At 38.9% G+C, this 27,953-nt stretch overlaps 1 protein-coding gene across 3 annotated transcripts in view; it reads left to right on the forward strand.

Annotated features, from left to right (window-relative positions):
- NRCAM (neuronal cell adhesion molecule) overlaps positions 1-25,781 on the forward strand; it is a 311,821-nt gene extending 286,040 nt beyond the window's left edge. For all 3 annotated transcript variants that reach the window (XM_057730323.1, XM_057730324.1, XM_057730325.1), the window contains 3 exons: positions 12,989-13,120; positions 13,912-13,990; positions 23,311-25,781. In XM_057730323.1, the coding sequence (XP_057586306.1) occupies positions 12,989-13,120; positions 13,912-13,990; positions 23,311-23,548 (449 nt within the window). In that variant the 3' untranslated portion in view covers positions 23,549-25,781. The remainder of the gene's footprint in view (positions 1-12,988; positions 13,121-13,911; positions 13,991-23,310) is intronic.
- The last annotated feature ends 2,172 nt before the right edge of the window (positions 25,782-27,953 follow it).

The following is a 27,953-nucleotide window of genomic DNA, read 5'->3' on the forward strand; positions in this document are numbered from 1 at the left end:
TTTCTATCCCAAAATTGATTTGAAATCTCCTAAGCCTTCTTACATAATAGGCAAGTATGAATAAAGCACTTTAAATAATGTGGGGATTGGATTACTGGTAAGTTTGGGGACAAAAACATACCTTTGTCCCTGTACCAGTACACTCCATTCTTCTTGCATGCTTAGCATTTTAAGAAGTGTTTTTATGTAGCTTTACATGCTAACTATATAGTGTCCTGTTTCTGTTTCCCTTCACGAAAGCTGGTATTCTCCCACCTGATGTAGGTGCAGGCAAAGGTAAAATAATTCATCTGCATGACTTTCTACATGTGTGAAATTTGCCATGTTAACCATGGGGAAGTGCAGCATGGGTTAAAAGAGAAAATAAAATAAGCTTTGAAACACCGAAAGAAGGATAAGATCCTGAAAGATCTTGACTTTAAAATTCATGTCTAGTCTTTTTTACAAGGAGAAAGCCACACATTGAATCCACCTATTCTCAAGACTTATCCCAGGTCCAAATCCTAACCTTGGCTTTTAATGCAACGATTGTGGCTGGACCAGACAGGACCCAAACTGTGCCTTTGCCACAGACCCTCGAGATGGCCATGCCATCTGTGAAGGGTTCAGACATGTTAATCTTGTGATGAAAACAGCCAGTAAGAAATCTGATCAGCCGAGCTTCCCATTCTAATCTGACTTACCTGCACTCCTCCTAGACACAGTGAACACATTGCTGGCATCACATACACTGTCCACGTGGAATTTCGGCTTAGCCATACCCTCCAGCTGGCCTGGGACGGAAAGTCTCCCCAGTGGGATCTCCTCTGAGCGAGTGTTCAGGCAGCCCGCCTGCTCTGCTCAGCTGTGTTATTCCATTTCTGTCTTCCCCAAACTGCTCAAGTCTCCTCCTCCTGGGGAAGAACCAGCAATTACAATGAATTACTTGTGTTCACCTTTATTGCCCACAGCTCTCTGGATGCGGATTGGTTGGGCGAATGGTGCTTGAATGAGTCGTAGTATGTCTTCCACCCAAAGATGCCCCAGTCTTTGACTCTTGGCTGTTGGTAGATCTGTCAGCTTTTTTAGGGGGCAGTAGAGGCCGCCCTGCCACACGGAGCACTGTTCTCATGTAGAGCATCCCTGGCCAGGGATTTTCTTGGGCTTTGACAGACTAAATAAGTACAAATAGGAATGAAAAAAAGTTGACCAAAAGAAGTAACTGCTTTGCCCTAAGTTGTTCAAGTCTTGGGAGCTTAGGCCTGATCGTATTTCTCATTTCTTACAAATCTTATATTCAGAGTCTTGGCAAACTATAAAATGTAGATCAGGTAGATTTGGGAATGATTGCATAAGAACTGTAACCATTTTCAATCATCAATGTTTTATAGGTGTTTTTAGACTTGAACAAAGTTGTACATATTCAAAATGTTCGCAGAATTGTGGAAGGATGGGAATCTTATATTTGTGCTTCTTTCCGGGGATGATTAGATATCCATTAAAATCCTTGGTTGTTTTATAATAATTTGCTGCTGGGTTCCCCTTAGACTCTTTCATGGAAGCGTTCCAGAGAAAGCCTGGCCTTTTTCCCTGTGCAGTGGCCATGTCACTGGGACTCTGCCTAGAGGCAGTAGCTGAGTAATTGAGCTGAAGCAGGGCTGTTTGCATTTTCCATTGACTTGTCATATTGGAAGAGGACATGCGTGCCACTGGAAAAAAAAAATCACCTGCTGATTTTAATGAATTCAGACAAACTAAAAGAAATCTTAATTAAAATAGTTGAGGTTTTACCATTTGATGTTACTAAATTGAATTACGAATTAATTCTGATTATAGAAACCAGCAAAAATAGTCTCAGAAGGTTCCTGAAGCCCCCAGTGTTGAAATCTGGTGAAACTTAGATAAAAAGAAAAATGGTGTTTAAATTTTTTTTTAAAAAGCTAAATCCAACCTTCTTTTCTATATTGTTTTGTTTAATAGTGTTCTAGTAAGTAAACATTGCTTGCATAAAATAATGATATGTTACCACGATGAGACTTTAAACAGCTCAAGAATAGTTTGTTTCCTTGGGTTTTCCTTCCTTAAAAATATTCCTTTTTTCAATCTAGGAATGAATTCTGGCCTCTTCTCTGTTTTCCATTTTCATGTAGTTTAGGGACTCTCCAGGAGACAAGAAAAATAAAAGTTCTCCACCATCCTTCCCAATTTTAATATTTTAATATATCTTTTATATTTTAGTTTAAAGCAGCATGAAAGAGAATAAGTAAGAGATGAACCATTGAGAGAAAACAAGTGTGATATCCTTGGCTATAGAAACAGCAGCCTCTAGAGATTTTCATTCACATCTGATTGAAAAGAGAAAAAGAGATGACTCTGAGTTTACGTTTTTAAATTTTCTTACAGATTTTAAGAGATGTGAATGAAACCCGAGCTTTCAAATATACAAATATCTAAACCATGAAGTAGAAGCCAGGAGAGTTCAGTTAGCTGTATGATGCCAGGCTAACCCTTTTCCTTACCACTTTCCTCAATTCAAGCATGGAAATAGGTACTCGAGATCTTCAGGAGTCACTTATCTTGGTCTGTGTCTTTGGTCAAAACCCTCAATATTGGTGTAAGAAATTATAGTTGTTTGGCTGCCTTTGTTCAGTTTCTGTGTCCCTTTAAATAACTTCAGGGTCTGGAGTTCTAGGAAACAGACTTATGAAGGCATCTATAGAAATGATCTGAAAACACACAGATAATGGATTTGACTTATGGTCCAAGCATTGCTGGTGGGTGTGCACTGTTATATCTGTGGATTATTATCTACTGTCTGTCTCACCTTGGGACCAGTCATCAGGACACTTTTGTGAGGTGACTAGTTGGGGTACGGGAATAGGGAGAAACTAACTGGCAAGTCAGGAACTGAACCTGGCTCTTGACCTAATTAGCAGCTGACTGTGGTCAAACAGGACAGAGCAGAGGAGGGCACTGAGGTGCTGGTGGTGAATCCTCTCTGTGCTCAGATTCTCACTGTTTCATTATACCAGAGTCTGTTCCAAAGCTACCAATTAGGTCAAGAAACAAGGCCAGTGAGTAAAAATCAAGCTTAGAGTTCATAACTTTATTTGGCTTGAACTAAACCAAACCAAACATAACAAACAACAAACAAATAAAACCTCAAATCCCCAACTATAGAAAGTTCAGTCAATTCAACAGCTTATGTCTATCTGGCCCATAAAAAGCGCCAGCCTTTTTTTTAAGGCGCTGTGTGTTAAGACAGTAAGGCAGACTCTGCCTTTGATATGCTTACAATCTGGCAGGTAAGACAACACAGGAAAAAAAGAATGAAAATAGATGGAATTTGAGTAAGATGTTATCTGAGTGTAGAGGAGTGGCCCATTCATTTTGCCAAACAGGATCAGGAAATGCTTCCCAAAGAAAGTAATACTGAACTGAGCCTTGAAGGACAGATAGAATTTTGGCAGATGAGTCAGGGGGTGGGCTGCTTAAATTCTTGGGAGGGGGCATAAGCAACGTCATGGGGTTTAAAAATCCACAGGATGCTTGGGTTATACCCAGCAGTCCATCCGTGAGTGGAGGTAAGGCATCCACATTTGAAACAGGGAAGTAAAAGGATCAGAGATATAGTTTAGGAAGCTATAACATAGGTAACTATACTCGTGAACTCTACAGAAAAAGACTTAGAGTAGGAAGAGAGATTAGATACAGACTTAAGAAAACCTAGAGGAGGAATGGCACTAGCACATCCCAGGAGGCATTGCCGGGCACGTCATAGGTGCTCAGTGCGTATTAGTTCAGTAAGTGCTTGAGTGGGGATGAAAAGTCAGGAGGGTTAGAATTCTCTATGAGAAAAGGGGCCAAACAGCATAACCTTCGGAAATTGCACTCTCTTCTCTGGGTGTCTTTATGAATAAGTGAGTTGCTCTTCTGTTGGAAGATATGTTTGTGCCTTGAACAGCCTCCATAATTACACCAACACTAAATTCCTCAGTTCCTTAAAATTTTTAAAGAAAAGTAATGTTTTGCGTGGGTTCTTTGCCACTGATGTTTTACACACATGTTCATTAGTATTTTTGTAAATATGTCTCTATTGATTGATCATATTCCTATTATTCCTTTAAGAGGAGAACCTCAGACAACTGAACTCTGTTAGATCCACAAAAGGACTCTATGTAATTCCATAATCAGTTTTATTTTCTGCTGTTTCCCACCCAGGGCACAGATGGGCACGCAATATGTGATGGTGAATTAGATCTCAGAGGTCAAGTGCATCGTTGAATTTCTTGAATATACTTCTCTTTTTGATCCTGAGACATGCTGTTTCATTTAGTTTGCTGCAGTAGAGGGCTTTAGCTTCTTAATTATGTAACCTACTTTGGAATTTAATTTTAGAGTCTGAGTAAGCCCTTTCATGCTTTCTGGTTTACTATCCTAGGATGTTTTCCCTAGGATAATAACTTGATCTTATCATTGTTTAATTACCCAAGTTAATATAGCTGTAAATATGTCATTTTTACTTGAGGCTGTTATGGTAAGGCTGATGGAATTGTCAGGCTCAGGGAGACAAATAACAGCTTTTAATGACTGTAGATGTCATCTTAACTGGGTGGCAAGCATACAGCATCGCGTAGCCTCCATAATTTGGTGCTGCAGAAAGTCGTTTAGATTGCACTATGATTTTCCAGAACATGATATGTAACAAACACTCTGCAGGTAAGATTGTCTTGCTCTCTGGGGTGTGTCAAGTGAGATAGTTCTTCTTCCTTTTTTTCTTGATTCTTCGCTTCTGATAAAGGGTGCTGGGCATTTTTTGTGCAGCTTCTCTTCCAGTGTGCCCTAACTATCCACCCTTCTCCAGAGCAGGTGCTCCTCACCTGGGGTCCCCGAACTCCCTAGAGGCGGATTCTTAAAGAAATGTGTCGCTCAAAAGAAGTCAGAAGCTGCTATTCTAAGGAGTGTCTTTTTCTCATCCCAACACAAATTCCTCAAAGACCTACACTGAGACGATAAGTAGCATGGAAAAGCAGCCACTAGTGTGGGTTTTACCTTGCTGCCTTGGATATTCTGTGACCTCTTCCCCCAGCTTTGTTTGGCAGCCCCCCTACCACCACCACTGTACATCAGTAAATGGAGACTCTGATGTTCCCTGGGACAGTCTCTCACGGACAACAGTTTACACTGTTCAGGACCCACATCACAGACCTCGTACCTTTTAATAGTGTGCGTCGTTATTTCTTTTTTTGGCACACGGGCTTAGTTGCTCCGCGGCATATGGGATCTTCCTGGAGCTGGGATCGAACCTGTGACCTCTGCATTGGCAGGCAGATTCTTAACCACTGCGCCACCTAGGAAGCCCGCGTCGTTATTTCTGATTACTCGTTTATTTCCTGACGCTGTAGGTTAAGAAATGAAAACCCTTTCTGTAATGAAAGTGAAGTCGAGCGAACCGTAAATTTCAACAGTCAATTCTACTTTCATTTTACTTGAACAATTTCAGAGGACTTAAACTTATTTTACATTTTGTGTGTGTATAGTTTTGCAATTTGATCGTCTGTCTGTTTTATTTTTCTGTTGTATATTCACTCCAAGCCGTAAACCCCAGGATCAGCAAACTCACTACTGCCGCTGCTGAGACCTCAGCCAATATCAGTTGGGAATATGAGGGGCCAGAGCACATGAACTTGTATGTTGAATATGGTGTAGCTGGCAGTAAGAAATGATTTTGTTACCCAGTTTTTAATTTGGGGGTTACATTTGAAGAGATTGAGAACATTTCCAGGATGTGCTGTGGATCATCTTGAAAAATAACTTGATCCAAATAAATGAATCAGATGTATCTGAAAAAATGAGTGAACCATCAACCTATATATTTTATACATAACTAGGAATCTCTTAGGTTCATGTTATTAAATACAAGGGACATAAGTTCCATTGCATATATTATTTTCAGATTGTGGTACTTAACACTGTTCTTTACCTACGACTTGTAAACAAGAGTCGTGATGAATAATTATATTTCAGTGTTTAATGGATTCCCAAGTCAGGCACTCTGCTACATCCTGGCCATAGCTACCAGGAGATGGGGCAGCTTTAGTTTTCAGCAGTTTATGAGAGCACAGTGCCCCCTCCTTCATGAAGTGTGCTCTGCACGTAATGAGCTTGGTGGCCAATGAATGTTTGTGATAAAATGTTCGATATAGTCCAGCTTTCTGTTTAGGCCTTTATCATGCAAATAAATATTAAGAAAAAAAACCACGGGTTTAGAAAATCCAGTACTTGGGAAAGGTTTGAATCTATAACTTGGATAAATTTGCAGACATTAAGTTTAGCAAAAGATTCATCTTGTGAATCTTAAAAAAACAATTCTTTCCATAGTTTGATCAAGCTATTTAATGTGTAACAATTCTTTTTATAAGTATCATTAGATATCTAATGATATAAGATATCATTAGAGAAACAATAATTTCACAAGGCAAGGTACAGATCAAGAAGCTTCCTTTATATTAAAAAGATTTAATCCAATGGGAATATATGCAATTAAGATGCAATCTGGTATCGAGTAGATTTTTCTTTGAGAACATTTTCATGTAGTTCTTTGTTTTCATTGATTTATTTGACATGACTAGATTTATAATAATCTAAAATGATAAACTGAAGCACCCTAGCTTTTGTCTTTAGCTTATAAAGTATTTTTCCTTTCTTGAAGCATTAAGTGACTTCCATTCCCTTAAAATATTCAAATGTGTTGTTTTTGCAAAATTTCCATAGGCAAAGAAGAATGGAGGAAAGAAATTGTAAATGGTTCTCGGAGCTTCTTTGGGTTAAAGGGTCGAATGCCAGGAACAGCATACAAAGTTCGAGTTGGTGCTGAGGGGGCCTCTGGTTTTGTGAGCTCAGAGGATGGGTTTGAGATAGGCCCAGGTGTGGCGCACACCACGCCAGTTCTGGCTCCCAGTCGCAGGTGGAGCCACCTGGCGCTCCAGGTGGAGATGGCGGGCTGGTGGAGCGGTGCTGTGGGTAGGGCCATGTCTTTCTCTGAGGCTCCGTTGGGTGGGGAGTTGGGTTTTTAATTGTCTTCTGCTCTTTATACAAAGTGAATTACAGAATTGAGCACATCAGCTTCTAATCACATTATTGCCAAAACCATTACAAAACCAGAGGGAAATATGATTCTTTACCTACATGATTTAGGTGATTCAATTTTTACATCACGTACATCTAAACTTTCCCTCGGAGTTAGGATGGAATTTTTGAAATGCTTTAGAGCTGAAATAACTCTGATAAAGTCACAGATTTTTATGTCAAAATGGACTGTAACCCAGCAGAACCCTGCAGTTTGGGTTAAACAACTGATATAAAGAATATTAAACTGGTATAGAACAAGAAATTGTTCAATTCATGTATTTCATTATCATACCATATTTGACTGCCTGTATATATTTTAGTTACCTGAACATTATCAAAATACACAAGGACGTTAACGTTTCTAAAATAAAGAAAAATGTTCTTGTAAGATGCAAGGATATTCATATTTACTCATAAGATGGAAAACAATCCCCCGCTTGCTTCGATTTAAAGAAGGGTTGTGGGGTATGTGTTCATTTTGTGATACATAAAACCATGTTATATTCGGTCACTTCATACATTCTTAGGGAAATGTTACATTTCCTGTAGAACCCATAGGCAAAAATGGTTTTTTGTATGTCTTTCCTTACCCAAGCATTATGATTTTTAAAATCATTTCTTCTAATTTAGAAAAGATACAAACGTGAGTGGTTTTTTAAAAAAGAAAAAACCAACGGTAATAGTCAATAACTTATTAAATAAAGGTATTGTTAAAATACCTCATGAGGGGCTTCCTAGGTGGCGCAGTGGTTAAGAATCCGCCTGCCGATGCAGGGGACACAGGTTCTATCCCTGCTCCAGGAAGATCCCACATGCGGCGGAGCAACTAAGCCCGTGTGCCACAACTATTGAGCCCATGTGCTGCAACTACTGAAGCCCACGTGCTTAGAGCCCGAGCTCCGCAACAAGAGAAGCAACGGCAATGAAGAGCCCACGCACAGCAAAAAAGACCAAACATAGCCAATAAAATTTTTTAAAAATTGCCTTATGAAATTATTAATGTGCTAAAATCATAATGCTTAAGGAAAAAAAAATTTTTTTTGTATTTTCGTATCCAGTTGTGTACAGAATTCTAGGAAAATACTGTTTTAAACATAAAAAAGGAGTGTCCATTCACAGCTAGTGTGACAAGGTGTTTCTTATTATAGAGAGCTTTTCATTTCAAAATACTAAAAGCTCAAGTATATATTCTGCCCATAGACAGCTAGAATGCTAATAATAGTAACAGCTCTAGCATTTATTTAGCCCTAATCCGTCCTATTGAATGGTTTTCTTGGCTTTTCTCATTCGGTCCTTACAACAATCCTGTGAAGGAGACAGTGTTGTTACCCACTTATACCCCATGCCAGTGGCCAATAATGAGAGAGAGAGGGCCTGCCCTGTCACCCAGCTAGAACACAGGAGAGCTCAACCTTTCCGCACTGAGGAGAGGCTCTCACTATACCCACTGCACAGGGCCACAGAGGCCCACATCCCAAGGGGAACAGGTTGTCTCAAAAATGACCACTCCGTTCAGCACTTGGAACACCTTCCCAGCTTTTCTGCACCCCTCATGGCCCCAGTGTACTCCCACCTTGCAGATCTAGTGAGAATTAGATTCCAGCCACGAAATCAAGTTGTGGCTTTTCTCTTTTTTTTTTGGTCCTTTTATAGGACAGAGAAAATATGAAATGTGTCTTTAGAAAAAAAAAAAAAATGTCTTCAGTGTTGGTATACCTGCAGTAACAGCTGGAGCTGGCAAGTACAAGAAGCTCGAGGTGAACAACCGTCATGGGTCGCCATGCTTGTGTGCCAGCGACGGAGAAATAGGACAAGGCCACAACCAGTTATTGTCACCTTTGATGTGTAAATATAACTGTTAAGTAGAATGAGTATCCATTAAACCCCAGTGACCTTAGTTAACATATTACCTCTAGGAGCAGATACGGTTAATGCAACTTCCTTGTTCTCCTGGCTTCCACGTCTGTCCTGTCGGGATGAACTCCAGGGTGACAGCTGCTCTTGGTTCTTGGTCCTCCGGCTAGGGTTTGAGGTGTGAGTGCCAGCACTTGGCGTGGAAACGTACCATCCAGGCTGCATTTTTAACTCTCCGCGTGAACGAGCTGCTTCTCTCTCTGAATTCTGCTCATTTCAGGAACCCAGACTTGACCTTCACCTGTGCTTGTTTCATGCATCTTCTTAGCATGACACCTTCTCTGCCTTTGATAATCTGGATTTTTAAGGTCTGTTTCTTAATTTTTGTCCTGTGGCACACACTGAAGAACAAATCGAACAAGACCAGAGGTGGCGTCCTGGTTCCGTGCTTCTTACCCACACTTTTGTGAAGATCTCACCTCCTCTTCTTGCTTTCTTCCCTCTTTCCCTCAGTCACTGTGTCTCTTCTCTCCTTTTACAGAAGATTTAAAGCAGACTGGCTTTTACTGGGCCTAACAGTTTGGGGTTTTTTTTTAGTGAGTTGTGGGGTTTTTTTGGTCAACTGCCTCCAAACTTTGGCCAAGATCACTGTTTTGCCTTTCTAAACATTTCTATTTTAACTCTTTGAACAGAACACTTTTATACATAATGTATTCTTCAAAAATAGCTATTTATCTCACTCTTTTTCTTCCATGTTTTAAATTTTTTTAAAATTTTTATTTCATATTGGAGTATAGTTGACTATAATGTTGCATTAGTTCCAGGTGTACAGCAAAGTGATTCAGTTATACATATACATGTATCTGTTCTTTTTCAAATTCTTTTCCCGTTTAGGTTATTACAGAATTTCCTGTGCTATACAATAGGTCCTTACCGGCTATCTATTTTAAATATAGCAGTATATATATATGTCAACCCCAAACTCCCAATGTTTCCCTCCCCCCAGATTTCCCCTTTGGTAACCTTAAGTTTGTTTTCTAACTCGGTGAGTCTGTTGTCTTCCATATTTATTATTCAAAGTACTCAAGGACATTTTCCTCAGAGACCTGCTCCCACAGAGCACAGGTTAAACACGAGACAACAAGCAATGTGATAGAGAAGGCTGTTGTTAAGACTAACTTCTAGGAAACAAAATCAATTTCATGCCCCTGGCTTCTCTTCTGTTTTCACATTCTTTATATTCGTCTGTTTAATGTATTGCTCTATGGCTTATTTGAGTAATATATGAATATAATTTTACTGTAAAAGTTTTAAATAAAGGGACAGTCCTCTGTCACTCTCCTACCCAATCCTACTATTACCCACCCACTGAAACTCAGATTGAAGAAGAAAAAGCTTCAGAGGCTTCATTGTGTGTGTGTGTGTGTGTGTGTGTGTGAGATGCACGGTGGTGGCCATGACTTGGGTTTGTATGTGCATCTATAGTTCAGATGATTTTGGAATGTCCTGGGAACACGTGAAGCCTCTTATAGTCATTCTGGGCTTCAGATCCCTTTTTTATATGGATGGGAAATCAATAGGAGCTATTTTTGTTTTATATCAACTTCTGGTGCACTTGTGTGTGTGCGTGTGTGTGTCTGCACACACATGCATTCACAAGCATCTCTTAACATACTGTGTCTGCCCAGCCTTAAATAAATGGGGTAGTGAAATATTTGATACTTTTTTCTTTAGACATAGGGGCAAAAATTCAATTCATCCATTGACTTTGATGTTCTTTTATCAACTGTCAAGAAGCATTTCTACTCTGTGCATGGTTGCATAGCTGCAAACTGCCAGTGGGCAGTTCAGTTTTGACAGTCACCATCCCTATAAGACAAGGTCTGTGCTAATACTTGAGGATCGTATTGCAGTTTGCCCTTATGAGTTGCATTTTATTAGATGAAAAATATAAATGTAGATACTGTTTATTACAGGGCTGTAACTCATTAAGCATATTAAAAACAAGGACTCTGAAACTTCAACCAAATGCTCCATAAAATTATACCAGTTGATTTTTTGGTTCCGTTTCAAAGAAAATGTACGCAATCAAAGACCATGTGTGAATTGACAGAAATATGTTGCCCAAGAGTATGTAATGATGGACTTGTAAAATATTTAAACAATGGCAAGTCCCTATAACATTGTATTCTTTGTAAAGACTTCTGAAGAGGTGATGCCTGGACATCAATGCATTATAGCAGTCATGCAGAGTGACTGGTACCCTGTTCTTTGGAGTCTGCAGTCTTGCATGAAGTTCCAACTCTCAGGCAAGGTCTTTACCTTTTCTGAGCATGGGTTTGTTCCTCATGCCTGCCTCAAAAGATTTCTGTGAAGACTGAATGAGATTTTGCCCTTAGCCCAGTGCCTAGTTTAGAGTCAGTTTCAAAATGTTAGCTCTCGTTATCATTGTTTTCATCTGCATCATCCCAGTGATGGTTCTGGTACATGTATGGAAGGGGAGCCCTGCCCATCCTCACACTTCAGCTGTGTGTAGTGACAACACAACTCCAAACCCCTCTAAGCAATGAGACACAAGGGGCTGTTGGGGAAAGGCTACTGGCAATTTGATTTATATTCCAGATAATGTATTTCTGCTTCTCTTTTTATTTCTTCAACACACATCCACATATTTTTCACATTCCTTTTCACACTTGATTTTAAGCATTTCATTTTTCTCCCTCTCTTTTGGGTGGAGAAAAAAGGCAATGAGGTGCTATGTTTACAGCATAGAGCAGAACCTGGGATATGTGTCACCATGCTTCTTTCTGCATCCAGCGATCACATACACCTAACCCAGCTGTGTTTAATGGATTCAGAAGAAATTTGATCAAATTCAAAGAATGAGATACAGGCATTCTTATGAATAAAAAGAAGAAAACCTTTTACCTTGATTATGGTCAAAAGAGCAAAAAAATCAAGGCCTTTTTTAAAAAAAGATTCATACCAGTGTTTTAAACAAATTCTCATGGTCTTGTCTGAATAGCCATTGATGCTGCACTTTGTCCCATTTGATTGACACTTTTTAATACCGGAAATGCTAATTCTGTTTTTCTTAGGAAATTTGTATACTGTGACTGGTTGAATAAGGGTCTTCACATTATTTGACTCAAAACAGAATAGATGAAGACTTAAAGAATATGTATACATGTGAATGAGTATTTTCTCTTTCAGCTGGCCACTTATTCCAGTAATGATTCCACTGATCAAGATATATACACTTTTTTTCAAGATATATTTTGAAATCTTTTGATGAGATCCTGAATGATATTAAATACTGCATACTGATACTTTGAGGGTAAATAGGATTTTTCAGAAATTTCCCCAAATCCTTTGGAACCAACTCTTATAAATGAGATGAATAACAAATGAGATGAAAAACAAATCTAAGTAATATTTTGAGTGCAAGTTGAGATGTTATATAAAATAACAAGGTTCGTTATCTTATGTGAACAGTTTTCATGTGTGGAAAGTTCTCTTTTTCAACAGAAGGTTTCCAAAACATTTGAGAAAATGGCAACATCATTACAATGATATTTTAGCCTCCCAAAGTGGTTCCTTTGAAAGAAAAATACTCCATTAGATGTATACTTGCTGTTCTGTTTAAAATGGTCTTCTGTTCTTATCATTGTACTTAATGTACAACTTATCCCGTGAACAGTAAAATTTTTAATTGGTTTGGGACTGTGTTTCTATTGAAAATATATAGTGAAAATAACTATGAACGCAGTGCTCAGCAGGGTTTGTTAGCATTGAACGGTTTAGCGGTCAGATTTCTCTATTTGAATTTTTTTAATTATTGAAGATTTTTCAAAGTTAAGTATTTATGTAATTCCTGATTGGTAACTGAAAGATTCCAAGGTGGGACCACATGTAAAATATAGAAAAGCTCATGCACTATGGCAGTTTTTTACAACAAGAGGCTGCAACAGTTTTCACCTCCCTATTAACCCACTTGCACCGACACTGTTGATTTGTTTTCCAGCGATGGCAAGCCGCCAGGTGGATATAGCGACTCAGGGCTGGTTCATTGGTCTGATGTGTGCTGTTGCTCTCCTGATCTTAATTTTGCTGATTGTTTGCTTCATCAGAAGAAACAAAGGTGGTAAATATCCAGGTAAGAAAGAAAGATTGAGATTGCTGTATAATGCTGGATGATTATCCATTAAACTAAAAAAGAAATCATGAGAGTAATCACAGAGATTGCAATAAGTGTATCTTCCCAGAGCCATACATTTGAACTTTCTGTTCAAACACTTTTTGATTCCTTTGTATGTAATGGAAGCCTCAACATTGCCAAGGATCAGAAGACACTTGGGGAAGCAAATGAAGTAGTCCTCTGAAGATGTTAGTGACTCTGCTTCCTTAGACTTCACATGAGTCACAGATGCTGAAGTAACACAAAACCACCAGGCAGAGGGGGAAGGTACATGAAGTTTTCTAGAGGAAGTGATGCATGAACTGAGTCTTGATATCATGCTGTGCTTTCCCTATATGGTTAATGTTTTGCTCAATTTAGTGGATCCAGTGCATTCCTATTTTCTTTATCTAGCCATTTCCCCTTCAGTGGCAGAGAAAAATCTGCAAAAGAATAGATTTACAAAGACAATTTGTAACTAGGAATATAGTTAATAGGTAGGTTGGTAAAATAGAGGGAAATCTTAGAAGCTTAAGACTTATTAGTTTAGCAGGTGAGTAAAAGACTCATGCCAAAATGCTTATTACATGAAGTCAATTTCGTATGTTAATTCAACTAAGTTATTCATTCTACTAAGTTACCTCCGAAAACATCTATGGTGTATAGAATTATTTTCCACTGCTGTATATCTTATAGAGTGTACTCCTAAAAACTTTGAATAAGGAAACACAGAATCAATAGATAATAAAGTCATTTTGGAATTTTTTTAGTTAAAGAAAAGGAAGATGCCCATGCAGATCCTGAAATCCAGCCTATGAAGGAAGATGACGGCACTTTTGGAGAATACAGGTGAGCCCCTGCTTCTCACCCACCCTTCATCCTGCCTGCCCTGCACAGATACCACATTCAGTCTCCTTGAATGGGACTCAGCCCTCTGCCTGGGATTTCCCATTTATCTCAAAAATTAGCTTAGAAACACTTGCGTGTCAAAATGTTTACACATCCTTCAGTTAAAATAATCTCACTTTTCATTAAAAAATAAATTTCCATCTTAGTGATAGGTTTGGAGATGGAGTATCTTCCACTCTATCCTATTTTCCAGAGACCCTTGCTGTAACTGATCAACATAGCAAAGCTGGTGTATTAGAATAAGAGTTAAAACAACAATAAAGACACTAAAAACCTGCATTGTAAAGCAAACTATCCCTGTCATTCTCTAAGCAGTGCTTTTGTAAAATTGATGTTACTCTTTTTCATCTTGGATTCAAAGCTTTTTTTCCAAAACAAGTACCTGTACCCCCTTCTATCAATCATGAAATGATGACTAGGCTGTTTTAGAAGCTGTTTATTAAGAAATATCACAACCCTGGAGGCAGTGTATTAACTCACAGGGTTTTGTTAAAACATTCTTGGCCTCACTCCGTCATTAAGGACAAATTTGATGTAACCTATGCACTAAACAGTTTAAAAAAAGAAAGAAACTCTTTAAACAAAGATGTTCTTGCCTAGGGGGTATAGGTCTTTTTAAAGAGAGATAAGTGGTTATTTTAGATATGTTTAAAAACAGAAACAAAAGATATATTTATTCATTTAAAAGATTGGGATTTTGGTGTTCGAAAAGAATGTATCTCTTAATCAAATGCCTTTACACTGTGTTCTTTCTTTCTATAAGCCTTTTGAATATATAAAATATAATATTTTGAATGTGCACCAAGCCAGTATTGAGGCTTTTTTTCATATCGCTTATTCAGTGATCAACTGTAAAATAAACCCTAATGATATTCATTATTTCCAAAGAAATAAATAATAAAAATAAGAGCAGAAATGAATGAAGTTGATGAGAGATGCAGGAGTTTATTAATAATGTTAGCTGCTAGTACTTTGAAAAGATAATAAAAATTTTTTTGCCAGAAGAAAAGGCTTTTAGGTGAAATAAAGTATGTCACTTTTGTGATTGCTAGATGATCTTTATAAATAAGATATAGTCCTAATTTTTACCTGTCTCTAGAGCTCATTTTTGGTATTTCCATGTCAACATCACAAGGGGCAAAATAATGCCAACGATAAGAAATATGAGAACTGACTGAGAAAACCATGTATTTTTTTACAAAATTGGATTCACACCACTCTCCAGGCAAATACAAGTGTTTTGCCTGTGCATCTCGGCACTTCAGCTTTCATTCTGATCTCCTTTTCAGAGGGGATGACTATGATTTTTAAAACTCTTCAGAATTCTGTGTCTTAGGATACAGAAAACCGTCTAGGGAGGGTTGTTAGGTGTTGACTCTGAGACTGAAAGGCTGTGACAGCCTCATACAGCATCCCCACCTGTCCACCCACAAGGTTTTAGAACGCATTAAAGCAGCCTGCAGAGGGCCGCAGCCTAGGGTTGCCAGGCCTTACACTGGGTGAGTTGATATCTTTGCTGATTTCATTCACTCTTCTACACGTTTCTCCTGTAAAGCAAGGGAGCCCATAATTACTAAATAACTTGTTATTTTTAATGTTCCTGTGACTAGAATTCTACCCAGGATATGCACACCTTAGTTATTGTGCTAAAGCTAGATCTTTAAGATAGCCTGAAAAAAAATTGTGTATTTGCGTGAACTGAAAACAAACCACTGCACTTCATACATTCTTCACATAGTGATGGATTTCTCTTATACATTATCATGCCCGAATGAATCTGACAATGTACTGCTTACTCCATGCGTCTCAAATGTCAACTTGCTCTTATAGTGATGTAAAACCTTGATCTGATTTAATATGACTTTCTCTCCTGCCTACTCCATTAAAACTTGATTGAAATTGAGGTTGAATGTGAACTCATCTGGAATCAAGAGACTTAGTTTTCCTCTCAACTCAGCCATTACCCTTGATTTCTTTAGATTTGGCATTTGATCTGTCATTTTTTTTCATCTGTAAAATGATAGGGTTGTTCAAGTATGAGAGGATCTCTGAAGGTTTCTAGTTTCCTGATTTCTGTGCTCTTTTACAGACTCTACTAATGAGTTTTAATGTGATGTAGGGTTTCAGAGCAGTACATAGCAAATATTTGGTTACTGACTTGATTATTACTGTGTTTACATTTATTTGGTCATATTTCTTTGTCTTGGTGTTAATTCATACGTGGTATGTTTGTGAAGCATTTTCAGATTGCTGTCTTTAGCTTATGCCTTGAATTTCTCAGTAGAAAAAGACTTTTCCTTGGGCCTCTGAATGCAAACCTGTTGGTTCACGTGTAAAGAAAAAACTACTTGTATTTCCACTGATCTGGAAGTTGCCAAAGGAAATAAGGTTCTGATGGGTGTCTTAAACCTGAAACACAACTCTTTTTTTTTTTTTCACTGAAGCTGAAAGTTCATAAAGACAGTCCCACAAGTGCAATCACTTCCCAAAACACCCAGCCACTCTTTGCTACAGGTGTGGCTTCATCCTGTGACTTCCCAACACGACCTCAGAATTTTTTCTCTTTGGTATCTTTTCTACTGAAAAAAAATTAAAAGACCTTTCATTTCATAGATGTCACAGTGAATGAAAATGGTTCCAACTGTTTATTATAGAATTTTTTAATGATGCATTTAAATCTCATTCGCTTCCCTAAATCATGAGAACCTTCTGGACTTTGCAACTTATGGAATTTTGAGCTCTGTATTATTTCTTGATTCTCATTCTTTTTCAACCTGAAACTCAATTAATATGCTGATCACACACACAAAATTAAGGCTATTGCCTAAATGTAAATGAGTTCTGTTGATGATTTGTTCATTCTCAGGCTTGAGGATGAAACCATTTCTACATGGTTGGCTCTGAGCCAGCAGGTATTTCATAGTGCAAAGAGGGATGGAACTTCAGTGACCAAATTTTATATTTTTTTCATGTGCTGTAACCTTGTACCCTCACTCCAACACCTGTCCCCAAGCAGTCACCCTCTGGTGGAAGCCTGCAGCTTTCTCTGTTTGTTTCTTTAATTATACAGACAGTAGGATCTGCATCCTTACTAGCATATAGAAAAATCAGAGAAACAATGCAACCAACCGTGTAAGTATTTTTTTCTTCTTTAGATCCATTCCTTTAAAAACCAGAATGAACATAGGTTATAAGCCAAGTGACCGTGGTTACTTGAACTCACAGCGTAAATGGAGGCTCTTGGTATAGGAGCCCTGTCACATGGACATGACCCTGTTGCGAGTCTGCTAACCCATCTCATAAGGTTTGGATGATGTGAAGATGCGTTGTACTTGTTATATACTTTAGATTTATTCTGCTCACAGACCTCAACTGCTACGTGAGCAGTCTAAATAATGACGGACTTTTAGAGGGAGTGTTTGGGTCATGAACGTCAATAAAACTGCAGCATGGCGTGGCCACAGGAAAATCAGACCCGATGATCACAGATGTATCCATCACTGCCTCATTTTACTCAGCAGACATTCAGTGAATACCTTCTGTGTGCACACCCCTGAACACAGTGCTGCTGAACAAAAGTGAACTCCCTAAGTTTCGTTCTTTAGGGTAAGAGAAAGGAAAGAGTATGTTCTGATGCTTTGTCTGACGTCATAAAATTGATCAAGAAGAAATGAAAAAATGTTAAAGTTAGAATTTTGAAGAATTTCTAAACTACTCACTGTCACTTTTAATTGTTATTTTACAATGAATTCATTCCACCGATCTTTATTGAGTGCCTACCGTATGCTAGGCTGTGGGGATATTAAAACAAATAGAATGTTATCTCACTAGTTTATAGTCTAGTAAGGGATACAGGGAAGTAAAAGAACAATCTGAGCATAGTGCGAAGACTGCTATGAAAGGGAAGGGATACAGCTGAGGCTCCAAGGGAGCAGGGGCGGGAAGCCAAAGCCAAGTGCATGACCTTGAAGGAGGTGGTACAAGAAATCTTCCCAGAGGGAAGTGATGCAGGAGCTGAGTTTTGAACACTCCTTTCCATTGTACAACTTATAGCCATGGATAAAGATAATCATGGATATAAGTATCAAAAATATATTTTATGGCTGTACATACTATTTTATGACTGTTTCATTACTTATTTTGAAGTTGGTTCAATCTTTGACATTCTAGGCTAAGAATATCTGACACCTCCTGTCCTTAAAAAATTCTTATAAGAATGTGGATGAATTTTTTTTAAGCTTTGAATACTGTATAGCTAAATAAGGATGTGACTTTCCAGTCATCTTCTGTAACTTCTAAATTCCTCTCATTTTGGAAACTACCCTTTCATACTTAAACCTGACCAAGCATCTTCCCTTGGCATAATGTCAAAAACAGTTGACTTACTCTTTCATTAGAAAATTCATCTTTGAGTTGAAAAGAGGCAAACACTCATCCAGAGCTTCGACAAAGACTTGTCAGTGCTCATCACATCTGGGAAGTTCTAAGTGTGTGTGTTACACAAGGGATTTCTTAGAAAAAAATCTCTCTGAGGTGGGGGTCTGGAGTGGAAAGAAGAGGTGTGATGGCAGGTGGATGAACACTTAAATTTGTTAGGTACAGATCACATGCCAGGTACTATGCTGGTGCCTCATATACATTTTTCTCATTTAACCAGATTCTAATTGCTAAAGTAGAACATTACATCACACCGCTTTTAAAAAGTCTTTAAAAGATCTTGAGCTGCCTTTGAACAGCTTTTTCTGAAAAGACTCTGTCTGTGGGTAGAGCATCCCTTTTCCTTACTTCTCTTCTTTCAAGCACAGCCCCTATTGCTGTAGGTTCTCATCCACTATGGCCATTAAGCTGGAGAGGATGTTTCCAGGGAGCCCCTTCCTGGCTAGCCATTATTCATGACTGATGTGATTGTGTGTGTTAAAATCCAAATGAATTGGCAGGAAAATATTAGAATTCATGAGAGAGTTTACTAATGTTGTCTGACACAAAATTAACATAAAAGTCAATTATATTTCTTTGTACCAGCAAACAGTTGAAAAATAGGATTTTAAAAATGATTCCAGTTATGATAGCATGAAAATTTGATGTAGGAATAAAGCCAAAAAGATCTCCTGGTATTCTGTTCCACTGATCAATTTGTCTGTCTCTGCCTCCAAACTACACTGTCTTAATACAGTAGCTTTGAGTGAGTTTTGATAGGTGGTAGGTCAAGTCCTCCAACTTTGTGATTCTTCCTCCAGAAGTTTTTAGATATTCTTGGCCCTTTTCATGTGCATATATATCTTAGAATCAGCTTGCCAAGATCCACATAAAAATCTGCTGTGTTTTTATTGGAAATAAGTTGAATCTGAAGAGTAATAGAAAGAAAGTCAACGTGTTTACCATAGTTATGGTATATCCCTCCATCTGTTTACCTCTTATTTAATAGCTCTGAATGCAAGTTTCATTTTCTTCATGGGGACCTTACACATATTCATGTTGGATTTGTTCTCATCTACTTCATATTTTTATGGTATCCTAAATGGAATTATTTTTAAATTTCATTTTCCAATTGTTTGCAACTACTTAAATAAAATTTATTTTTATGCTGATGTGGTATTAAGCAACATTACTAAACTCTCTTTTTATTCTAATGTTTGCCTGTAGGTTCTTTGGGATTTTTTTACATACCTAATCATATCATTTATGAAGAATGACAGTTCTCTTAATACACATGCCTTCTATTTCTTTCTCATTACATTGCTTAGTACTTCCAATGCAGTTTTTTTTTTTTTTTTTGGGGGGGTACACCAGGTTCAATCATCTGTTTTTATACACATATCCCCATATTCCCTCCCTTCCTTGACTCCCCCGCCTCGAGTCTCCAATGCAGTTTTGATTAGAACTCCTAATTGTCATTTCTGGTGTTAAACAGAAAATTTTCAACATTAACCATCAAGGATGACAGTAACTCAAAGTTTCTTACAGACACAATTAATTGGATTAACAAAGACACTTCTGTTCCTAGTATATTAAAGTTTTATTGTGAATGTGTGTTGGATTTTACCATATGCTTTTTTCTAAATCTACTGATCATAAAATATTTTTCTTTTCTTCTGCTAAAATGGTGAATTATATGAATTGGTGTTTAAATGCTAAAGCAAGCTTGCATTCCTGGAATGCAACTCAACCTGGTCATGATGTATTATCTTTTTAGCAGATTGCTAAACTCTATTTGTTCATGATTCCTCTGGGATTCTTTCATCATTTATGTTCATAAATGAGATTAGCCTGTAATTTTATTTCTTGGTGTGTGTTCTTGTTGGTTTTAGATATCAGCGTAATACTAGACTCATAAAATGATTAAAGGAGTGGTTCCTCTGACATGTCAAACTTGAACATGTCCAAATGTGAACCACTGACCTTCCAGCCAAAACATTCTGCGCTCCAGAGTAAGGGTAATTCCATCCTTCCTGCTCCTCAAACCAAAAGTGTTGATGTTGTCTTTTTCTCTGTTATTCCATATCCAGTCCATCAGAAAATCCTGTTGGTGCTCCCTGCAAAATATCTCTATAATGGCCACTTTGTACCACCCGCCGTGTTCCACTCTGGCCCAAGTCACAGCCCTCTCACTCCTGGGTTATTGCAGTAATCCCCCAGGCCCCCTAGGACAGGGGTTGGCAAACTTTTTCTGTAAAAGGCCCAGTAATAAGTATTTTAGACTTCACAGGCCACTTAGTTTCTGCTGCAACTCTACAATTCTGTTGCAGTGCAGAAGCAGCCACAGACAGTACCTCATAAATGGGCAGGGCCCAATTGTGCTGCACTTTACCAACCTCTCCCTATGGGGTAGGCTGTGTAACCCTGATGGCAGTAATCCTATTAAAATGTAAATCAGATCATGTCACTTATCCATTGAAAACTCTCCAATGACTTCCCATCTCACTCAGAGTTAAAGACAGAATCTTTACAAAGTTCTACAAGGCCCTGATCTAGCTCTATCGCCTTTTTTACTTTAATATTTCTCCCTCTCTCATTCAGTTCAAACCTCATGAGCGCCATTCCTAGAACAGGCTTGCCCCACCTCAGGGCCTTTGCACTGCTGCTGCTCCTGTCTTAATGGCTCTCCCTCCAGCTATCCACCTGGCTAACTCAACCCTTTGAAGTCTTTGATCAGACATCACTTCTTGACAAGGCCTCTTCTGGACATCCTATATGAATGTCAACCTTCCATCCCCTTCCCTGACATCTTCCATCCTCTTTTCTCACCTTCGTATTTTCCATAGCACTAGTCACCTTCTGACACACTCTATAACCAATTTTTAAGATTTGCTGATTGTATTTTCCCTACTAGAAGTCAGCTCAGTGAAGTCAGGGTCTTAGTCTATTTTGTTTGCTGCTCTATCCCCAGTGACTAGCACATTCTGTCTTAGAGTAGGCACTCAGTAAACATTTATTAGATGTGTGCTGGCCGGCTGGCTGGCTGGGTCAGAGAAATGCCATAGACTAGAATTTTCTGTAGTGTACGCCTTGGAACACTGGTTCTACAAAGCAGAATAATACTAATAGTTGGCATCTAGGTGACAAAGTTCTGCTCATTATTGAACTCTTCAGTGGATTAAGTGTCTCAGCAAGTCATGGGCCATATTTCACAGGAAGTATTCAAGCACAGCCTAGGAGCTGGTTATTAAATTCCAAAAATGGGCAAGTTATTCTTACAACAGGTGGGAGACTGGGTGCTAAGTTCCCTAAAGTGCCCCAAACACAGGCCACCCAGGATTCTGTGATACCTCCCCAGTTGTTTAGTAAAACAATAGTATCATGTATTTAATTTGTGATGAGCACTCATGTATTGCTAAAACAGGTAATTTTCCATAGCATATGCCAATGTCATGTAAAACCAGTATTATTTTCTAGTCTTGAAATTTTCTTCTTGGTGAAAAATTGGAGACCCTAGCAGGGAGTGTTGGCCAGAAAGCCAGAATATTTGTGCATCATGAAATATTTGTATCTTGGCTGAAATAAAGTTCCTCTTCGAAGGAGAAGCAGCAATGAAATCCTAGCACAAATTCCTGGGTGAGATACTGCAGCACATGGGACCTGTCTTTTACATAAAATCTTTTTATTTTTTACTAATGTTGTTTATGTTTCCCATTTTTGCCTTGGACTTTTGTTCTTTGAAAGAATACAAAAGATGTCATTACCTTATTTTCTTTTTTTTTAAACCAAATGTTACCTGGTAAGGACGAGGTTGGTGCGCATGCCTAGTTCCATGACCGCGTGAGTGATTGTTCTAATACATCGTGATTACTCTGCTACTTGCAGATATTGTGCTTAGCGGTTCAACAGAGACGTAGGCAAATATATAGAGAGAGAGTCCTATACGTTTTTATTAAACTATGCTCCTCAGATGCCCATCTAACGTGGATGGGCTGCGTAGCTCACTTGGGAGGAGGGAGGAGTGGGGTAAAGATGAGGGCAGGCAATGTTTGCTTTTACGTTTGGGAATCCCTCACACTCTTCAGAATATACTGATAGGCCATTAAGAGTACAAATGCAGTGCTTTGAAGTTAAAGTATGTCTCCCCAAATTAATAAGTCTTTACCCGTTAACTAAAATTCTTTCAGGAAAAAATACTATATACGATCAGTATAAGGATTTTGCTTTTCTTCTTAGGCTATTTTCATTTGTTTCTTCTGCATCCTTTTAATGGAATGTGTAGGTCTCTTGAAAGGTAAGGTTCGAGTTTGCAAGTCTGGCCTGCACTCAGTAACGAAATGATTTGAGATGCAGGATTTTGCTTCTTGCTCAGAAAAACAAAAATCCATGTTTCACACTTAACCAAAATCATTCTTCATTCATACTCAAGGAATCAGAGATATTACTCAGTTTAACCTACTAACTTCTCTACTTGCCATTAAGTGTTTACCCCCTTTCAAATTCTATTGAAATAGTGATGATTTTTGACTTTTCCCAATTCTTCCTTTTGTAATGCTTGTGATGATCTCTGAATTGCTTCCAAGTCAGGAGCCAGAATCCATCACTGATATTGACATGCACCCACTGAAGCCATCCACCTACCGAAGACTTCATGATTAAACCACTTCTGCACTTGGCTTTCATTCCAACCACATCCCAGTCATTGGAGGCCACCTGATGATTAGATTGCTCTAGAGAAGCTCAGGGCGCCAAATGCTTTCTCAAAATTTGCATGCATGACCTTGGAGAATGAAGCATTTTACCTAAATGCCAGTCTTGACGAAAATTTTTCTCTTTTTTTCCAGCGATGCAGAAGACCACAAGCCTTTAAAAAAAGGCAGTCGAACACCTTCAGACAGGACTGTGAAAAAGGAAGATAGTGATGATAGCCTAGTTGACTATGGAGAGGGGGTGAATGGCCAGTTCAATGAGGACGGCTCCTTTATTGGCCAGTACAGTGGTAAGAAAGAGAAAGAACCGGCTGAAGGAAACGAAAGCTCAGAGGCACCATCTCCCGTCAACGCCATGAATTCCTTTGTTTAATCTCTGAGCTCTTTGCCAATATCCCATTTCTCTCAAATGTTTATCTTAAGCCCTGGTCTGTCTACCTTCTCGTACTATGAACATCAAGGCAGAAAGTCTATGTTCTTCTGTGTGTTCATATGATGAGAACCGTCAAAGTAAGAACATAACTCAGTCAAATGAAATCTTAATGTGAACTGCAATGCAAAGTTCATTCAACATAGGTAATGAAATGAAAAATTCATTTTTCATTCAACATAGGTAATCTTGATTTCCTAAGAACTGATAAAAATAATACAGCATCATCAACAGATCACGTTCTTCCTTCTTCGGGATACAGTTCAATAGGATGCATGAAAAATGCTACACCTTTAAAGGATATACCTGTGTATGTTATTCAAATATAGGTTGATACTTTGTTTATACTCTCCTCTGCTGAACCCCTAAATATGAATTCCATTTTCATTGTCAAGAGTGTTACTGTAGTATTCTCTAGAACTTCAATGTCTTTGTGGACATTGTCGTGAAATTGGTGACTTTATGTCTAGCTGTCAGTCTTTTGGGGAGACTGTTAGGAACAGTGTGTACAGTATATACTTGCTAAATGACTTAATTATGACAGGTGCATTTGCTGATGCTTACTGAGACTCTCTTACCTGCTCTTTGCTCCTGTTACTCCATAGACTTCTTAATCGTCCAGGTATTACAGTGGTACAGTGTTCTACTTTTTACATCCTCTCTCTGTTCGGTGGTTTTTAGGCATAAACAATGCGTGTTGCAATGCATCTTGGCATTTGTGCCAGACCAAGAGAATCCCAAACAGATCACTCCAATTCAGTTTCAAAAATTATTCCAGAAAGCACAGGGCAAGACACATGCAGTGCCTTCAGACAATAAGCATTCCACAACGTACTGCCTTCTGTATTATTTGGTACGGTCAACTTGAAGTCCTAGATTACTGTCATTGTCTAAAAGTAACTTTGAAAAAACGGCGTTCATGAAAACTGCAATGCTGAAGAAAAGGAACTATGACAATAAAATTAGGAAGACAGTTCATTTTAAGGAGGGTTTTCCCCCATATGTATGAAAGGAAACGCTTTATCACCAACTGGAGCAAATGATGATTTTGTGGTCTTTTATGGTTCCTATGAAAACAAGTCACATTCGGTAAGAAAGATGTCAACTTGGTAGAAAATTGAAAAACAAAACCCAAGTTATTCCAAAACTAAAAGCTTACAACAGCACACCCACAGGAATACATTTTTCTCTGTCTTTATCTATGTGGCAGCTTTTGAAACTGCAGCATTGAACAACGTGTATAAAAATTGCATGGATGCCTTGCAGAATCTAAGAAATCTGACACGTGCTAACAAGGCCGACAGTCAAAGGGATTACATCTGCCATTTGGAAAATAAGCCGATGTATTCTACCATATTCATAAATAATATCTTTCAAATGGTTTCCTTCCAAATATGAAGTTCTATAACAACCTATGGTTGAAGGAATGCTCAGTTTCATTTGCCAATAAATTGGTTTCTCATAACTTGCATCAAGTTTAATTTTAAGTAAGGCTTTTTATATGTAGATATTTTGTTGAATTTGTAAATACACTTCAAGTGTAGATGCTATATGCTTATAGGTGTTACATACAAATAAACATGCCAACGATGGTTATGTTGTTCTGTATGAGATGTTAGCTAATTAACACAGTGCGTGGGATTGAAAAGCATTTATTTAAATGCCTTTTGGGTTTTTATTTTCCCTTTTTGCTGTGAAACTGAAAGAGTGAACTATTTTCCATATTGACAGCAGGTTTCTAGAAGAAATCTTCCAAGCTTTTTGCCTAAGCACAGTTTGAAGTAATCCCAGGTAAAGATGGCCCTACATAGTTTCATATCTCCAGTATTCATTTTCACAGATCAACCTTTGTGGTGGAAATCCAAAAAGACAAAACAGGCTTGCCTTGGCGTCCGAGAGCACAGAGTTACTTAAAATTTGCCAATGTGTAGAGGGAACAAGAAAAGTACAGTTTTTCCTCTTTCATAACGGTAGATGCTAAAGTTATCTGTGCATGAAGGGGTCATTTCTGTACTAGTGCAACACAGTTTGTGTTAAAAATTAAATGTGATTTTAAAAGTCCCTCTCTCTTTTGTAATATATCATGTTCCTAGTAGAGTGTGAATGTCCAAGTAATGGTTTATGTAACAGCACAGGCAGATGTGACTGGATTTCCATTGAAAAAGTAACTATTAAACAGTTGTGATCTCTCTGTGATTTTAACTTCTTCAAACCTAGATTTCCTAGTGTTTTATTTTATTTATTTTTTATTGGCCATACCACGTAGCTTGCGGGATCTTAGTTCCCCCACCAGGAATTGAACCCGGGCCCCCAGCAGTGGAAGCACGGAGTCCTAACCACTGGAATGCAAGGGAAGTCCCTCCTAATGTTTTAAAATAGCTCAAACTTTGATTTTTGCTTTTAAAAGGCAGAGGAAATTAAATGTAAAAAATGCAATATAAAAGAGAGCTAATGAAAGAGGCACATATCAAACATTATACTGCAAAGCAGGAGTAGGTCTTACCAGCCTTTGGAGAAACGCCTGAGAAATCAGGGGCTGCTTCTTTTCCTGAAGCCTGACCTCCACAGGCCTGTTCCCTGGTGTCTGCTATCACCCTCTCTTCTGCCCGTGTGGACCTCCACAATCCCTGGCCAGGGCAGCTGGATTCCATAACCTCTCCTGCTTGATGAGACAGTTCGGGCGTTGACCCAGTAGCTCACGGGTGTGTCATCCACCCCCGTCTCAACAGCCTGATTCTTCTGGCATCTCACACCTGACCAGCTCTGCACACAGCCAAGACCTGGCATGTTCCTCTGTTCCTCCACTTGCCCTTGGTCCCCTGGTCGCAGCTTTCTACCCACGAGACCTTCTGCTGACACAGAGCTCCTCCTCCCTACTCAGTTACGTGGATAACAACATGATGTATACATCAAGTGTAAGAGGCTGGAAGACCCTGTGCAGACCTTAGTCTTTCTACCATGGAGAGCATTCACTTCTGAGCAGCAAGTCAGGGTCTGCAGTCTACACCATGGGCCAGATTCCCAATCCACATCCTCAGGCCACGTCATCGTCACCGCTCTCTTTAGCATCAGGGGCTGCCCAGTTGTCAGCCTGACCACAGAAAGCACTGGGCTGCTGATGCCTCTTGTTCAGATGGTTTATAATGGCCCCAGGTTAAGTTTTGGTTTTTTGGTACATTTCAAATTTTATTGAGGACCTACAATATGAAAATCCTCCCAAAAAAATGTAATCAATAGTCCTGTATTTTCAAGCATCATGATTAATTTTACTTTCATAATTTAAGTAATTTTTTTTTTTTTTGCCACACCTCACAGCTTGCAGGATCTTAGTTCCCTGACCAGGGATCAAACCCATGCCCCCTGCAGTGGAAGGGCAAAGTCTTAACCACTGGACCTCCAGGGAAGTCCCCATAATTTAAGTGATTTTAGCAAACTTTTTTTTTTTAAATCATTCAGTTCCTTCAGATCTATATTCATAAAGTTGACTTTACAGGGTGGAGAAGAAATTAGACGATTGATATAACCCAGTGTGACCTGGTTTACTTTTAATATCTGATAAAATAATTGGAAATAGCTCGTGGAGGTAAAGGAAAGAAATGTGAAGAACTGGGAATTTTCACCGGAACTGAGCAAATCTCTCCCTCTCATGAGATTTTTCTACAGATTACCACCAGCAGGCTCCCGTACTTTATTCAGTGCAAAAGAAACTGTAGGAAAACAAAGCCTCCAGAGAAGTAATGCAAACCGCCTTTGATAATCAGACTGGGTTTGTGCAGAAAATGATTGCGTGCTGTCACCTGGGAAAATGGAGTTAGCAGCTTTCTCTGATGAGTTCACGACCTCCAGGGAGTACGTCTGTGTCACCGTGAGCCTCGTTAATCTCCTTCCTCATACTGATTGTGGCTGGGTGGCTGGTGGCAGGAGGAGGAGGAGTGGGCCCCCTGGCTCCCCTGGACACCCCCTCGCCTGCAGGCTGGTGAGGGTGAAGGAGGGGCAGGTTCCTAAAATGGTCCCCTCATTTTTCCCCGATCATGCCATCTTGTCTGCTACCAGGGGCTTGATGTTTTGTGGTTGGTTAGCACAGGAAGCACAGTTTAAGCACAGACAGCTTTGCTTTTCCACTTTAGAAAAAGCAGGAGAGGGAAAGAATACTCCCAGAGTATTAAAGAAGTAAACAACCAAATAGTTCCCAGTTCGAGGTATAAGATACGCACTCCAAGGAGAAGACACACAGGTCTATAAAAGCAAGTAATGGAGGAGGCTGAGCTGTGCAGAGTGGTCTGGGGGTGCTTCCCTGAGGAGCTGGGAGCTGGGGGACAGTAGGACCCAGAGGGAGAAGGCAGCACAA

Source organism: Hippopotamus amphibius, chromosome 4 (assembly GCF_030028045.1).
Source record: "Hippopotamus amphibius kiboko isolate mHipAmp2 chromosome 4, mHipAmp2.hap2, whole genome shotgun sequence".
Classification (NCBI taxonomy): Eukaryota; Metazoa; Chordata; class Mammalia; order Artiodactyla; family Hippopotamidae; genus Hippopotamus; species Hippopotamus amphibius.